The sequence below is a fragment of the Lissotriton vulgaris genome, unplaced genomic scaffold, assembly GCF_964263255.1.
Source record: "Lissotriton vulgaris unplaced genomic scaffold, aLisVul1.2 SCAFFOLD_2474, whole genome shotgun sequence".
Taxonomy (NCBI): domain Eukaryota; kingdom Metazoa; phylum Chordata; class Amphibia; order Caudata; family Salamandridae; genus Lissotriton; species Lissotriton vulgaris.
Genome location: NW_028247107.1, coordinates 130133 through 146435, shown reverse-complemented (window position 1 = coordinate 146435; position 16303 = coordinate 130133). Strand labels below are relative to the sequence as shown.

The 16303-nt window shown below is 44.0% G+C and overlaps 1 protein-coding gene across 1 annotated transcript in view; it reads left to right on the top strand.

Annotated features, from left to right (window-relative positions):
• LOC147665635 (DDRGK domain-containing protein 1-like) overlaps window positions 1-16303 on the top strand; it is a 196585-nt gene that overhangs the window by 79902 nt on the left and 100380 nt on the right. The window contains exons 3-4 of the mRNA XM_086949625.1: window positions 9273-9379; window positions 10587-10688. Of these exons, the coding sequence (XP_086805751.1) occupies window positions 9273-9379; window positions 10587-10688 (209 nt within the window). The remainder of the gene's footprint in view (window positions 1-9272; window positions 9380-10586; window positions 10689-16303) is intronic.

The following is a 16303-nucleotide window of genomic DNA, read 5'->3' as shown; positions in this document are numbered from 1 at the left end:
TAAGATTGGTCTACACCTGTTTGGCTTATTTAATTTACATATCAGTCCCTTGTGAAGTAGTATCTCATATACCCAGGGCCGTAACTTAAATGCTGCTGGTGGGCTTGCAGTGCTGCTCGCGCCACCCACCAAAGTAGCCTTTCAAACCTGTCTCAGGCCTCTGCCATTCCAGGGCCTGCGCACACAGTTTACCGCCGCTGTGATGTGGCACATAAAGTGGTTGCCACATCTGTGACTCCCCTTTTACTACATATCAGTAACCCCTAAGGCAGGCCCTAGCTAGCTCTATGGGCAGGGTGCTGTGTAGGTAAAAGGTAGGACATGTGCTTTAACTCTGTGGCATGTCCTCGTAGTGACAACCAGTCTATTTGGTTTCTCACTGCTGTGAGGCTGCCCTCTCATAGGAATGCATTGGGGATTCCCTGATATGTGTTTCTGTGGTAATTCCTGATATGAGAGGGGGGGGGGGCGTGATCAAGTTTTTTATGTTTGGAATAGTGGGGATACTTGCTGCGTAATGGTGTTTGCAGATTAGTTATCACTATTTTAGAAATGCCGCTTTTAGAAGTGAACCATATGGATTATACACTAGGGTACATTGACACAGTTATGTCTGAATGAATCTTTTATTTTATTTTTACATTTTCTTTCTCAAAAAAGACATTTGGTTATTATTTCACCAATTCACTATACAATACAAGACCTCCTCTACACAATATATATAACCTCATAGATGCTATTAAACATTCCTCCCCAGTGCTGCGCTGTCCATTGGAACTAGTGCTGAATGGACGTCCAATGGTCGTGCGCAGCACTGGGGAGGTAGTGCTGCCGTCGGCCAATGCACCGAGGCAGCACGTAAGGGGTTAAATGTACACAATATTTACAAACAAACCTTTGTACAGGTTATCTTCAGTGTGTAACTCCCTTGCCCTGACTAGAGTGGTGGTTTCTGCCTGGCTTTGGTGCATGCCCTAGCCAACCAGAAATCCCATTTCAAACACTGGCATAGGATGATGGTCAGTCCTAGACTTTCCATAGATTATATCTTAGGCAATGACCTCCCAGAGGTTAGTCTGATCCCAGAACGGGTGGCAGTCCAGGGCGCTGCCCAGCCCAAGCATCCTGAAGATCCTGTCCCTAAAGTTAGGAGACTTGGGCCTCATTAGAAAGGGAAAAAGAGTAAGACAAGGAAAGGGAAGCCAGTCTTAGCTAGAGATCCAGTTAGCCAAGTGCATTCTACCCCAGTAAGGAAGAACCCCAAAGTCTGCACTGGTAAGGCCTCTCCTGAAAAGTCAGGCAACTTTTCAGAATCAGGGTCCCCCCCCCATAACTGACAGGAGGAGAAGTAGAAGATGGGTGCCAGTCACAGAAGGTGGGCGCCCCCATGCTAAACAGCTAAGGAGGTTCCAAAAATCCACAGATGCCCATAAGCTAGCTCATCCACCTCTCAGTGGAGCGCTTGGGATGTGCTTCTGGACACTGACAGCTGTCAGTTGCCTCTGTTGAGTGCTAGCCTTCATGGCAGCACTGTACTTGGCATGGCCAAAAGTAAGTTAGGCCCCTGACCCTGCTGGTCATGGTGGGGTTGCTCAAGTGTTGGGTGACATCTAGGTGTTGCTCTAGTTAAGATAGGGTTATAAGAGGTGAGCACCTCACTACCCAAAGTAAAAGGGGAGGAAGGTGAAAACAACTGTAGTTAAGGTCCAGTTTAGATTGGTCAACTGCGCAGTCGGAGTGCCCTGACAGAAGAATGTGAGGCAGAGTATGGCCTGCAGTAATTCAGCCATCTTTCTTTACATTCTTCCTCTGTGTCAAGTAGAGAAAACTCTGCCTGGATTGGGCTGAATTTCCTGGACGTGTTGATTGTGGAGTTGTGAAAGAAAACCGGCCTTTTCCAAATGTACCCCGACTTTTGCCACCAAGACTGGAATCTGACCCACTCCCAGGAGGTTTGAACTCTCCCAGGAGTCAAAAACAATGACCTGGGCGGGAAGGAGTTCACACCTCCCTCCCTGACAGGATGGCTATTGAAGTGGCACATCAAGGTGGTAAGCTTCAAAGCTTTCACGGCCTCGAATATGCATTCAGGCTGACTCCCAAAGGAAGGAACAGCCCCAGGCACACTTCCACCTGGCCAGGCAGGAAAATTACATATTCAAGAGGTGTACATCTCCAAAAGTCTAGCCCCACCTCTAGAGTAGGCTACTTGGTCTGTACAGCTGAGTAAGACTTATGCCATTTTTAAAAGTGGTAGAATAGAGGGTTCTGGGCAGAAAAGGTGACACCCACCCCAGATGTGGTCACTTCAGGGAAGGATTAGCCGCTGGGACTAGTAGCCCATTGGCCACTTACACCCACATTCTTAACACCTCTACTTCTAGGATTTAAGGGCCACCCCTAACGCCAGAACCTCAGTTGTAATCTGACCAGCAAGAGGACAAAGAAGATACCCGTATCTGCGACAACAGGATCTGCAAAAATCAAAGGCGTGATACGAGAACCAAAGGCATCACTAGACTCCACTTGACAGGTAAAAGCAGTGCACTGACACCAAAGAATTGCTGGCCATCAGGCCCTCCGGGGGATCGCCCAAAAGTAGATGGTCCAGTGCATTGTGGAAAACGTAGTCCTGACCAGTTTCAGGTGGCAACCGCGTTCTTCCGGTCCTCCGGATGTCAAAACAACTTTCTGCTGTTTACCTCTACCAAGGCTTAATGGTCGCCAGTCCTGCACCACCACCTTTACTCAACATTGCAGCTCGAGAGAGAGCCCGCGTAAAACCTTCGTCCTACACCAGCAGCTGCTTCACTGTCAACGTTTTTCATCCTGTTCCCCACCAGGGCCGGACTGGGAACCAGAACCGGCCCTGGCAAAGTGCTCGGCCGGCCCCCCTCTACCCCCTCCGGGAGGAGAGGGGAAGGGGGAGAGGTGCGACTGCGCTCTGTGACAGGGCCGGTTTTCGGCCGTTTTTGTTACAGGGCCGTTTTTGCAGCATAACGGCCCTGTAACAAAAACGGCCCCAGGGGCCCAAAACCGGCCCCCAACCATGCGGCCCACCGGGGGATTGCCCGGTGCCCTCAACGGCCAGTCCGGGCCTGTTCCCCACCAGCACGGTGTAAGTGGTAAAACCAGCTCTCCCTGGGGACCCCATTCCGCACCTTGGACAATCAGGACAACTCTGCACCCAGGCTTCTCGAGCCAGGTAAAATCAAACTGCCTGTTGTGGCCTGGTCCAGGGATCCGTATCACCTTAACCCTCCTTGGGTTCACTCAACTCGACTTGCACGTGACCGATTGTCACTTGTAGTATTTTCCATTGACCGCAGTGATAAAGTTTTGCTATTTTGCACTGATATAATTTTGCTTCTAAGATCTATAACTCCAGTTATACTTATTTGATTGACTTCATTTTGGTATCTACATTTATATGAAAATCTGTTTAGTTTTTATAAATTGGTGTTGGATTTCTCTCTAGTTGTGTCAATTACTTATCGTCCCGGTGCATAGACATTGAGTAGCGCCTAACTTCAGAGATTGGTGCGCAAAAGCGGGGGTGACCTAAAAAGGTGATGAGATCTTGCGGTTGTGAATTGACTGAAAATTTTTCAATGGAGCATGTGGTCAAGTCTGAGACGCGCAAGCGGAACGAGCTGCAAAATATAGGTGATCAGGTGCGCATGCTCAGAAGTGTTACGTGGCAGTATACATTTTAATGCACTTTAATTCACACTGAGGAAGGCGCCGTCATTCTCTTTCTTATACTGGAACGTTCATTATGTGAATTAAAATCTTCACTAAAAAATAGGTTCCATTTTGATCTACGACTTGGAAACTCTGATCTCTTTCCACCCCTGGTCTTTGACATTGGCCGAGCCTCTTGAACCTCGTTACACGTCGGTTTATACATATTAAATATGATATGTTTTACTCTACCAAGGTGTGCATACATGAGATCTTGTTTTCTGTCCTAGTCCTTGTCCCTTTGCCTTAAACGTGGAAGGCTTGGGGGTGGGGGAGGGGGGGGGACACAGCTGTTTATTGTTGTGCTTTGAAACTGCCGTCGCGCATCATTTTGTTGAAAATGGGTTGAAATATAGGGCATATTTCAATATCCGTGCCGAAGGAGAACGTGTTCACGCTCAGAACAACTCAATTCACCAGTGAAAATGTGGTCAGGCACAGAAACCCAGACAGTGTGTAGGCGCCTTCGGTTGTGTGGTTTCTTTCACCAAAGTTGTGAGGTTTAGAAAAGGAAACTCGTGCAACTCAGTTCATGGCTTTGGAGGGCGGCTGTTGTGTGGGCCGACACTGGGACCCCCAACTGAAGGGGTAGCGAGGGTGGGGTGCTGATGAGACTCTCAATTATTGAGTGGTAACGGGGTGGTGGTATGGCCTAGTGCCCAGATAGGCCAGCGTTTGAATCTGGGTAAAGAGGTTCGGACCCCTGTCTCCGCCCAACATTGTGTGATCTGGGGTAAATTATTGAATCTCCTTTTGCCAATAAAAACACGTGTAACATAGTCTGGGGTTCTGATGTCAAGCGCTCAATGATCTTGGACCGGAAAACGACTATAACAATGAAAAAAATCAAATTGACCATGGTCAGACCAACAGTCTAGCAGGCTAATTAATTGAAGTATTGCAGTCTTTAGCCCTCTCTTAATGCACACGATAATAAATGCGAGGATGACTGGAGCTTTGTCGAATCTACATGCACCATTCGGCGAAATGAAGTGAAGAAGACAGGTAGGTTTGGAGAACATGACCCAGACTGCACGGCGGGGGTTGACTTTGAATAATTGGAAACCTGTTCAGGAGAAGAGTGCGGAGTGTGGTCTTTTACATAATCGAATGTTTATTATATCATTATAAACTGTCTTTCAAAATAGATGTAATATGACGCATGTCCCCAGAATGAGCTACTGTGCTCCTTTGACAATGACATCTTGCACACACTCACATATCCTTACTAAAAACAAATCGCATTTAACTGGGGTTTAAAGTGTACTGTAAAAAAAGAATGCCAACGTCCGTTTTCCTCTTTTAATATTACAAATGATGTAATTAATTCAGTTGTCATCAGCGGTTGCGGTTCTCCTGCATGGTTTTCGACCAATTCTGCCCGGGTGTAACTAGTTTAAAGGCACAAAGATTTCTTCTATCAAATACTGCCCAATGAAAATACTTCACATTGGACAGGCCGCCCCCAAAATCCGTGGTGCCGAACAGTTTTCAGAGTGGGGGTGCTGGCATTAATAATATTTCACTGAAAGCATAACGTTTGTGAAATATCCAAGTGTCTCACAGAACAAGTGTAGCAAACGAGGCTCTCTTTTCAGCAGGGCAGTGGTGGGGGTGTGGGGTGCAGAGCTGGTGCATTTGGGGGCCCTGGCGAGAGAGCGCGCGTCATTTGCAAACGGCACATTTACAGTTCACGTGGCACGCAGTGTGCACAGACGTGCAGTTTTATTCTTAGAACTATACAGCGCACAGGATGATGTGTGAAAATCGGGTTTCGGCAAACAATTATCATTTGTGCATCACCAAGTAAAGTGTCTTGATTTGTTTTGAGCCTATACAAATCTTTGTTTCCATCTCATTCCAGAATTATCCCAATATGTGCTTTATTTATGCTTTCCTAATAGCTGATATTTTGAAATGTGTATAGATAATTTACAGGTATTTTAGTGTTTTGGTTTTGAAAAAAACTAACACCCTACAGCCTTTCCTTCCACTTCCTGTGCCCCAGCAAGATTGCCACCGAGGTCACTTTTATAAAATCCTTTCACATGGGAGTCTGAGAAATAAAGTAAACATCAGTTTTCCGAAAAAGAACCAATTTGGCAGACTACGTGACCTGATGTTTGACCACGGAACGCGCAGTAAATATGACATGATAAAGACAACATATCAAGGGCCCTTTAATATTCATTCACCACGTGAATTGCAGCATGTTTTTTTTTGGGGGGTGGCGCCGCACACTACCTCCAGCGCTGATGCCCACAATATGTATTATTTATTTCAAAATGTATTCCCCCTTTGAGGTGAAGATAGCCAGTATTCACTCTGACTCGTGCTCAAAGGCGAAGACAGGCTTTCCAAAATCATCACACATCTATAATTGGGACCTCGCCTTGTTTCGGGGGCTGTCAGTACAGCAACGCACACAGTTCACAATTTAACACACCATTCTAGATCCCACAGAAACCACAGCTGTTTTAGGGTGCTCCACAGGGGAAGTCATGAGAAGTATGACTTGTTTGTTGCATAATAAATACGTGATTTGCGAAATCTTTAACCCGTTGCATGCTCATGACGAGCTCAGCTTGTCATGAGGCACGGTTGAGCTGCACTCATGACGAGCTGAGCTCGTCACAGCCGTTGGAACGTTCGCACGTGGGGATAATTATCCCGCTGTGCTGAACGTTCTAAAACGGGTGTGGTTGTGACGAGCTCTGCTCGTCACGAGTGCAGCTCCGCTGTGCCTCATGACGAGCCGATCTCGTCACCAGCAAGGCGGCGCCGCGTGCGGCCCCCCTCCCCCGCACAGGAAGTGAAAAACCCTGCAGGGAAGGGGTTAAGTTCATTCACATTTCTTTGTTCAAGGAAAGAAAGCAGCATTGTTGATGTCAATGAATATATGAAGTGGTATTGCACAGTGGAAATTGTATTGTATTGTAATTGCATTTATATAGCGCTTACTACCCCTGACGAGGCGTTGAAGCACTTTTGCGACGAGTAGCATGCTACTCTGGTACCCATACAGGATTAGTGTTGAATTAGTATAGTGAAATATGAAAGTAATTTAAGTGGTGGATAGCAGTTATTTGGATTCGGAAGGATAGACGAGGGAAAAAGGTCTGCATTCATTCAGCGCTTGTTACCCATGATGGGGGTGTTGAAGCGCTTTTTTTGGTGGGTAGCAGGCTACTCCGGAAACCCATAAAGAATTAGTTGTGAATTACTATGGTGAAATATGAAAGTAATTTGAGTGGTGGATATTAATCTGTTATTTGTGGTGAGAAGGATAGCAGAGGGATAGAAGGGGAAGAAAGGTTTGTATTTATATAGCGGTTGCAACCTCCGATGGGGTTTTGAAGCGCTTTTCTGGCGAGTAGCACACTACTCTGGAACCCATAAGGATTAGTGTTCAATTAGTATTGTGAAATATCAAAGTAATTTGAGTGGTGGTTACTATATGCGTATACCTCACTTTACATTGAAAAGGCACTTTTTGATTTGCCTGTAACTTATCATCCCATTGATTGACTTGAACAAAATGTATCAGATCGGTATATTAGACACTCACAAGTTTTCCACTGTGAACAAACACTTTTGATAACCATTGGGGGTACATCAGAGGTGAGTGGATCTTTGGGAGTTCGTCGGATTATCCAGAGTTGTGGAAAACTCTTGGCCCACGAAAGAAAAAAATAAAAGCTGAAAATGGCATGTGTCTCACCAGCGAAAAGAAAGGAAATGGTCTTCGGCCATATCTAGGGATAGAAATTTCTGCAGTGCTCCATAAACAGAAAAGAAAAAAAACATGACTTTCAGTCTGACACTATAATGTGTGTCTGAGGGGGTTGAGTACAGGGACTGGCTGCATATGGATAGATAAGATATATATCAATCTGCACATATTTGTGAATCCTGGGGAAAAAAGGAAGAACCATTATTCTGTGCACTGTACACCGCAGAAGTCAGTGTATAGAGGTGATTGACGTGCCATGGAAGGTTGTCCAACAGGTTTTGCTTAAAGCCAAGCGTTGCAGCCCACCTCCGCTTTGCAAGGCCAAGGGTAGTGTGCAGGGAGTTGGATCCCACACGGAGTGTTGTGCACAGGGTCAGGCCACAGACCAGTCTCTGTGGGTAACCCCCACTGTGCCCGGCCAAAGGCTGGCTGCCTGTAGTTGGCTGGGTGAAGGGAACAGTTGCATGTGGTACATGGTCGAAAAACCCCAAAATTCACTGAAAAAAAGAAGTTTAAATGAAGTTCAGGTTAGCTTTGGTTATGTATGACACATTAACATGAGTTTAAAAAATCTTTAAATTCACTAAAATATCCATGTTTAAAGTGTAGTTATGGTTGAGAATTAAAACAGAAAGCCACTGAAATCGCTAGTTTTAGTTAGAACCATAATCCTGAACCCTTACACCAGAATCCGAGCCCTTGGCGTTGGTCTTGTAGGATCTTCCCCCCCCCCCCCACCCTTCCCCCCCAGGCTGCTTTACAAGTTTGACTACCGTACGAATCTGATCAAGACATTTCTAAGCCCTGACGAAGTTCCGAAAGGAACGAAACGCTTTGGCTAAGGCCTTTTAAAAGCTCGAATTAATAAAGGATTGACTTTCTACAATTTCAAGACGCTCGGGACTCTATCTTTTGATGCACCATCCTTTTTCTCATAAATTAGATCTGTCTCCACAGTGGAGTGTTTGTGTGGCAAGCTCTGGATGTGTTGTGCACAAAACCAATACATATGTATATATTTGGAAATCGATGTGCTTACTTTTATAATTGCTTTACAAGTGGCCCCCAAACTCCAAGGCGCCTCGGACGTGTTTTTCACTCAAGATTTTCAGCCTCTGAACGCAGCTGAAATCTCAGTGTGAAGGACGGTGTGAAAATAAAGAAATTGGTACAGAAACACCCATTTCTGTCTTTTGTTTCCCAGAACATGTATTTCCCGTTATTTTCCTTCCTCCACAATTATCTGACCTCAGGTAACCGTAACTCCAGGGTGGGATGATGACATGTTTTGTAATCAAGCCCTCTGTATTATGTGCATGTGACCCATGCTCAGCATGGTTGTTGCAGAGGAACTGTGCATTGATCATCCCTTCAAAATGTGAGGTCTAAGTTATTTTGTGATCAACCAAGGGAAATTGATATTTTTCATCAACCAGAATGCAGCCACTGAAGAAGAAACACAAGGGGGTATTATTAAATAAGTGTGAATAGCTACTAGGGCAGGTGACACTTTTATTATATGGCACAGAACACAACCTCCTTCTCATAAAAAAAATGAATAACGCTCTGCATGCGCTGCATGACATAATTATGTATCAGTTGGACATGTCCTCTTTCTTCAGTAAAGGCGTTACCTATGTTTTCCTTCATGTTTTATTAATAAATATATGTATTTTTACTGAAATGTACAATTATAATAACATTAACATGATTCAGTTAAAGTAATATAAAGGTTTTAATAATAATAGAGGATGCATGAAGTAAAATTGGCCCTCTCATATATCAAACATTGTAGAGCTAGAAGAAAGAGATGATGCCACAGAGACACAGGTATCTGGAAAAATTGGAGCTAAAAAGCAGAAGAAACTAGAGGAAAAACAGGCGAGAAAAGCCCAAAGAGAGGTAAGATAATTGTATTTATTCCAAGCATTATTTCAAAGCATTTTCGTTCAAGAGATGATTCGAAGACCAAATCTTTGGAACCTTTGAAACCCATTAAAATAGTGTAAGAAAATAGTACACGGACAATGAAACCTTTAAGGTGTTAACTGTAAATAATAAATAAACTAAAGAGTAGAGACTTGTGGCTAAGAACGCTGTGTGCACATTAAAGGCTTATCTATGATATCTGTAAGTTTCTGATAAAAGTTAAAAGCTCGGCCTTGGTCAGCAGGATCGCCTGTCATTTCCTCAGTCATTCGATAAGTGAGCTGGCGTGGCATGATGCAATGATATGTGTCATACAGCGCCTTAAGTAACTGGCTTCTACAGGAAGCAGACGTGGCTCGTATATATGTCAAAACTAGATGAACTGGCGAAAGGTACATATTTTGTTTAGCACATTTTCACGAATTTCTTTGTACCTAATTGTAGAATATCCCGACTTTAGCACCTCTTCTTTGACAACCGTATTCACTTTGTGGCATTATTCAGATATTTTAGGATTCAATATGCCTTATGGATTTGATATTTGGGTGACAACTATCACCCCTTCTTAAATTGTGGGATAGGTATTTCTCTGACAACTTTTGCCTTTGTTAATAATAATTATATTTGTAATATATGAATTATGTGTGTGTCTGTTTATGCGACGCACACGTTTCTTAGACACGACCATGTTGACTATTTATATGTACACAGTAGGAAATTTGTGTTTATGTGCCACGTAGTGAATACGGCTGTCAAATAAGGGGTAACAAAAATATAAGTGTGTGTGTGTGTGTGTATATATATACATATATATATCGTCTGCCTTTATTTGTAGAAACACTTACTAAGCTCAAAGTATAACTAACTACCTTTGTGTGTTAAATAGTTATTTTAACCAAGAGGACTATGTATTCGGTTGTTCTTGGTATTTTAAGTTTTGAAAAGTAGTGCTGCTTAACAGAGTGTGTTGTCACTTTTGAGAAGCAATCTCTAGGAAAGAACATGGAGTGAATCTAGGCCAGCCGCTCTGTGAGTGTCCCACACTAGCCAGTTAGCTGTGTGTTCTGCTGTTCCAGTGCAATGATTATAGCATGTATTCACATGTCCTATGCCACACGAGAAGTAGCACATGTTAGAAGGTATTCTGTTTCTTTGAGTGAGTCTGTTTGTATTATTTCAGGCGGAAGAAGCAGAGCGCGAAGAACGGAAAAAGCTTGAGTCCAAAAGGCAGGAGGAAAGGCGCAAGGAGGAGGAGCAGGAACGCCTGGAGGAAGCGAAACAGGTAGGCTTCAATTCCTGCCATTTTGTTGGTTTTTCCTGGACCAGTAGATAAGATTTTTTCCAATATTGAAACTTTCACCTTTGGCAGGTGCTGATAATCTGGTGGCCCGCACAAACTGCTTAAACAGAGCCACCACCCTCCCTGGAATTCAACACGTGCCAACAACTTTTATTTTTTTTAATTTTTTTAAGTTTGGTGAAAAGTATCATTTTCTCACCCTCTTTTCTTTCAGCCTAATTTTATTTCGAAGAGTATTTGTATTTATAATATCTTAGGCTAACCCGAAACCTTGTGGTTGGAGCACATCAAGTTCCTGCACTCCTACACAGACCTTGAGAAGATTGAAAAGCAGAGCTGTTAAAGGTTATGCAACCAGCAATTAGTCATCCTGGTTAAGTGAACGTCTTGAAAGGACTGGGGGGCTCAAGTAACCGGTTTGTATTTTCATGCATGTAGGAGGTGATGCCGCTGCAACAACTCCCCCAATGTTAAGGTAAAACTCATTCACCTGATAGAAGAAACTCGTAAAAAATAGTACTCACAGAATAAAGAACTAGAGACATAAAAGGGAAGACCTGTAAATAAGGCTCGATTTTGAAAGTGGAGACTAAAACCACTGATGATTTAAAAAGGCATCAGGAACAGAGCAGCTAATTTTCTTTTCTTTTTAAGATACCAGAAATGATGTTTGTTTAGCGCAAGGATGCTCCACAGTTGGTGTCAGAGCCTCCTGTGTCTCCCGGTTGCACTTTAAAGACCTGTTTCGTTTATTTATCTATTCATGTTTACTGCAGCAAATCAAGTATCAACAGATTAAAAACAATGTGAAAAACCGATTTTATGAAATAGATTTAATGTGGTCTGCCTTAAACAAAAGATTAGAAGAAAAGTCATTTGAATGTGGACATTTGCAGAATTTTAAAAGATGAGGTATGTCGGTGTTTCTGGCAGCACGCGAGAAACCATGTTGAGTAGTTTGTAACTGGAGAAGGAAATAAACGTGCCTTATTAGAAGAAGTTTTTCTCATGCTGGACAGAAACGGAGTTATTAATTTGGTAATGGTGACCCCCACCAATTTATTAAACATTCTGGTTAGGTCAGATTAATCCGAGGGGATCTCTGCGCAACCCTTGGTAGCAATGGCAGTCTTCAGAGAGAGTCAGCTTCATTCACTCAGTACTAACACTGTTAATGTAAGGGGATACAGTTTACTTTAATTCTTAAACTAATATAGAACAGCAGAAAATCTGCAAAACGATGCCACGGTCATTAAACTAAGTTAAGGGGAACTAGAGATTCATGTTAAAGTTAATTTTATGGCAAAAGCTTCTAAAGAAAGTAAAGCACCATTGAAAACACAACTTGTGATTGAGTGGAACCATTGCGCGATTACAGGCTGACCACAATGAAGTAGAAGTTGGATAATCGAAGCAAGTCATCCTGATTAGAGTTGTTACCTTCAGATTTAATCCCTCATAATCTTCCAGTAGGGCAACTTCCAAGGCTATGTCTGAGGATGGTCTCTGAAGGTCTGATATGTCATGGTCAGGCTCCCACTGAAGCTCTTGGTTGTAGCATGAATCTGGATTTCATAGCTGACAAAAGGGCTTCATGGGTCAGACAGATTTGCTGCCTCAACCCAGTCCAAGGTTTTACATTCAAATATAGACACATTTTGAAAGTCAAAGTCTGCCAGTGGAGCAAGGCTGGAAGGTGTAGTAAACCGGAGCCCACACATGGCTAGATGCTTTTTACCAGGAGGACCTTCTGAATGTCTTTAAAGTGCTGCAAAAAGCATGAACAACCTTGTTTTTTGCCTGTCAAGGGTGCTACTTTGCTGGCAAACCTCTGCCCCTTGTCCCAGTCTTCCAAAGGTGGAGCTGGCAAATGTCCTTCTGGTCAGATCCTTAGGTATGCTTCTAGTGCTTCCAGGCACCAGGTCTCTCTGTGGGCAGATCTCATGCAGGATCCAGTACTTGCGGTCAGCAGCTCTCTCTTGAATTCAGGAGTCCTTTTGCTCTTTATGTTGCTGTAGCAGACAAACAGGAGGCCAACTACTTGATGCTTGGAGAGCAGTTCCAGGACTTGGGTGCCAATAGGAGTCCTTGGATTCTTGAGTGCATCCTCTTCTTTCAGCGGATTCTTCTTCCATCGGGCCTTTTTTTCAGGAGTCTTCCAAGTCCAAGAAAGTTCTGAGAAGGTGATGGCTGAGGTGCTAGATTTATCCTGTTGACTAGTGGGTGATTGAAAAAATAGTTAGAACTGGGTCGTGGAATTTCTGCAGAGTCCTCCCACCTTCCTTTGAAGCATTGAGCACATTTGCCTCAGTGGAAAAGTTCCTAGAAGCCTCTGAGCTCGTCATGAGCCATGGAGGTCCTGTGCTCATGATTAGCTGAGCTTGTCATAACGGCCAGAACACCCGCACCCTGGGCTAATTCCCCCACTGTGCTGAACGTTCTATGAAAATGGGTGTTGCCGTGACGATCTCAGCTCGTCATAAGCACACGGCCACCATGGCTCATGACGAGCTGAGCTCGTCATGAGCACCGGGGCACTGTGCGCGCCCCCCAGCACAGCTGGGAAATTAGCCCCGCAGGCAAGGGTTTAATATAGTAGAACATTTCTGATGGGCAGCCCTATCTTCAGCTGTTTGGCACCCCTCTAGTTAGATTAGCTCTTCTCCCTCTGACAGGGTTGGAAGTGCCCCCTCCTACACTGTAACTGGACTCTGCTGTTTAAGAGGTTCCTTTGAATGAGAAGGAGAAACCCTCCCTGGCACCGTCAAGTCAGAAGAGCTAGTCTCCCCTTTTGTACTTCAAACTGTTCCTGTCCACTCCTAAACAGCTAATCCCTGCTAACAGGTCTGCAGTTGGCACCTCCCTGTCCTTCCTCAGCTCGGAGGCATTCGTTGTCTCTTGAGCCAAAGTCGTTATCTCTCCCAGGCACAGAACTCTGGAGGTGTAATGATTTCCAGAACTGCTTCTAAGACAGTTCTGCTTAACGTTTCTACTTAGGTTGTCAAACATCTGATTTCACCATGAAATCAGTTTTGGAAATTAAGAAACAACTTTGAAGGACTTTGCTAGCATTTTCTACTGGCAGATATATGAAATACAATATTTTATTCACATCTAGGCCAGTTCTTGCAAAAAATGTTGCCAGACCAACACAGTAAAATAACTTTCAGATCTTTAATCACTGTGAGGGTAGACTTAAGTCTTAAATATGGTGTTCCACTTTTTCATATACTAGGCACCATTCTTTGTGGGCTGACAAGGTACACTTTAGGAGTAACTTATTAAAGTATACACATTGTTATCCTAAATAACTAACAGCAGTGCCATTAAACTGCAGTCCAACCTGACAGACATATATTTTTGTTGTGTATGTGGGTGATGTAAATTCATATTGCGGCCCACTTATGACATTTAACTAGTATGCCACTGTTACATTTTTGCCACATCTTATGTGACCTTGCAGAAATGTTAGATAGACCAATTAGCTGAAATCAATTTTACCGGCACTAATTTAGGGCCAGACCACGCACACACTGTGGCAATGAATAGGAGTGTAACCCTGCATACAATTTTAATACAAGCAAATATAAGTTCCAGAAAAAGATAAAAAATTAGGGATGACCATGCAGAAAAGTCAGATTCATTTCAGTGTTCAGTATACGTATCTATCTGAATAACCTGCCCAGAGACACAGAGGGCAGCCTGTCTCTTCCAGCCTTTCTATAGATGGTAAAGACCATAGAACACCCGTTTTTACTGCACCATTGTTGTTTAATGTTAATGCGCGGAAAGCAGAGAAAAAAATGTGTCAGTCCAGACAGTGTTATTTCTTCGTTTGCTTTTATATCCTGCAAATGTACACCCCTTAATTAGGGCTTAGCACAATGGCACCATGTTTGCCCTTAAGGAACTGTTGTATGAAAAGTTTGTACCGTAAAAGTTTACGATTGTATAGATCTGTCATTTCTAAAGTTCTACTAAATCCTTGAGCATCAAAGCACTCAAATGGCCCAAAATGGTAAGTCTGTACAAAAATGTAATATGAAGGGATGAGGTTTTGAAACAGAATGGTTTAAAGTGTTTTCTTAAAGTTGGGCTGTCTTTACCCCTAACCTACGGAGAGCAGGACTTCAATTTTATAAGACGCTAATTTGCTACCAGATGTGGGCTTTTGGATTTTGGACACGGGCATCCAATTTTATAGGACTGTAAATTGATAGAAGTACTTTATTTTCAGAATGTTCATAAGAGGGGTTCAGTGCACTCTCTGGGTTTGATATGTGGATGGGAGAGGATCAAGTGAAGGGTTTTTTTCTTGGGCTTGGTTATGAAGTTTTTCACCAACAGAATAGATGCAACAGTTAAAATGTATTGCAATGGGATTAGATGAATCACGAATGCAAATGCAAGCGAGCAATGGGCCAGGAATAGATAACTTAATGAAACTAAATATTTGAATGGTATAAGGTGACCAAGTAGCTCATGGGGGTGAACAAGTAGCACACTGACTCCAGAACAGCCATATAGACAAAGACTCGAGGTGATATGGCAGCACACAGGTTTGGTGGTGAGAGTTTAGCACTCGGGGAGGCGGACTGCTAATGCTTATCCGGGGGCCAGTGGCACACAAGCTCAAGGATTGAGAGGTAGCACATAAGATTACTGGTGGAGTGATAGCATGCAGGCGTAGGGTAAGGTGGTACCACACAGGGTCAGAGGTGGGTTTTGCTCGGGGATGGGCACGTGCTTCTCAAGCTCGGGATTGGCAGATAGCATATGGGATTAGTGGTCAGCAGGCAGCACACTGGTTCGATTATGAGTTATTAATGCATGGGTTGAAAGGTGGGTTCGTTGGCTCAGGGTGGGTGGGTAGGACATATGCCTAAGAGTGGCAAACGGGGTAAGTAGAAGGCTATGTCTAGCCATAGAATTGCTAAGGGAGGTAAAGGCCAAGTACTTGAAAAGCAGATTTGATCAGTTCAAAATCCAAAAAGAACATACCTGTGTTTACAGGTGTAAGATAGCGGGAATTCAAGCCAGCCTTCGGACCGCCAGTCATAGTATGAGCCTTTACTTTTGAGGAGTTTATCTCGCCGTCTGTTGACGACACCCTTGCAGTCGTAAAATCCCTGAAATCTGGATCACCTACCGACCCTTGTCCTGCGCGGGTTCTTGGTGGTGTCGCTGAGGTGGTTAGTCACACAAATCATCAGCCTTTCTTTCAGTTCGGCTACTGTTCCGGTCGTCTGGAAGCAGGCCAAGCTTTTGCCTCTGCTAAAAAAGGCCGGGTTAGACTCGTCGATGCCAGCTAACTATCGGCCAATATAACTTCTACCAGCTATGGCAAAGGTTTGCGGAAAAAATGGCCTTTCAACAATTAAACGCTTTTGTGGAAACATCTGTGGCTTTACATCCTGCCCAATCTGGATTCCGTGCCGCATACAGCACGGAATCAGCTCTGTTCAAAGTTTCCGAGGCCATAAGAGACTGCTTGGACAACGGCGGCAGGGCGGCTCTAATTTTATTGGACCTCTCTGCCGCGTTCGACACGGTACCCCATCAGCTCCTACTGTCACTCCTGGCAGCCATCGGCGTCA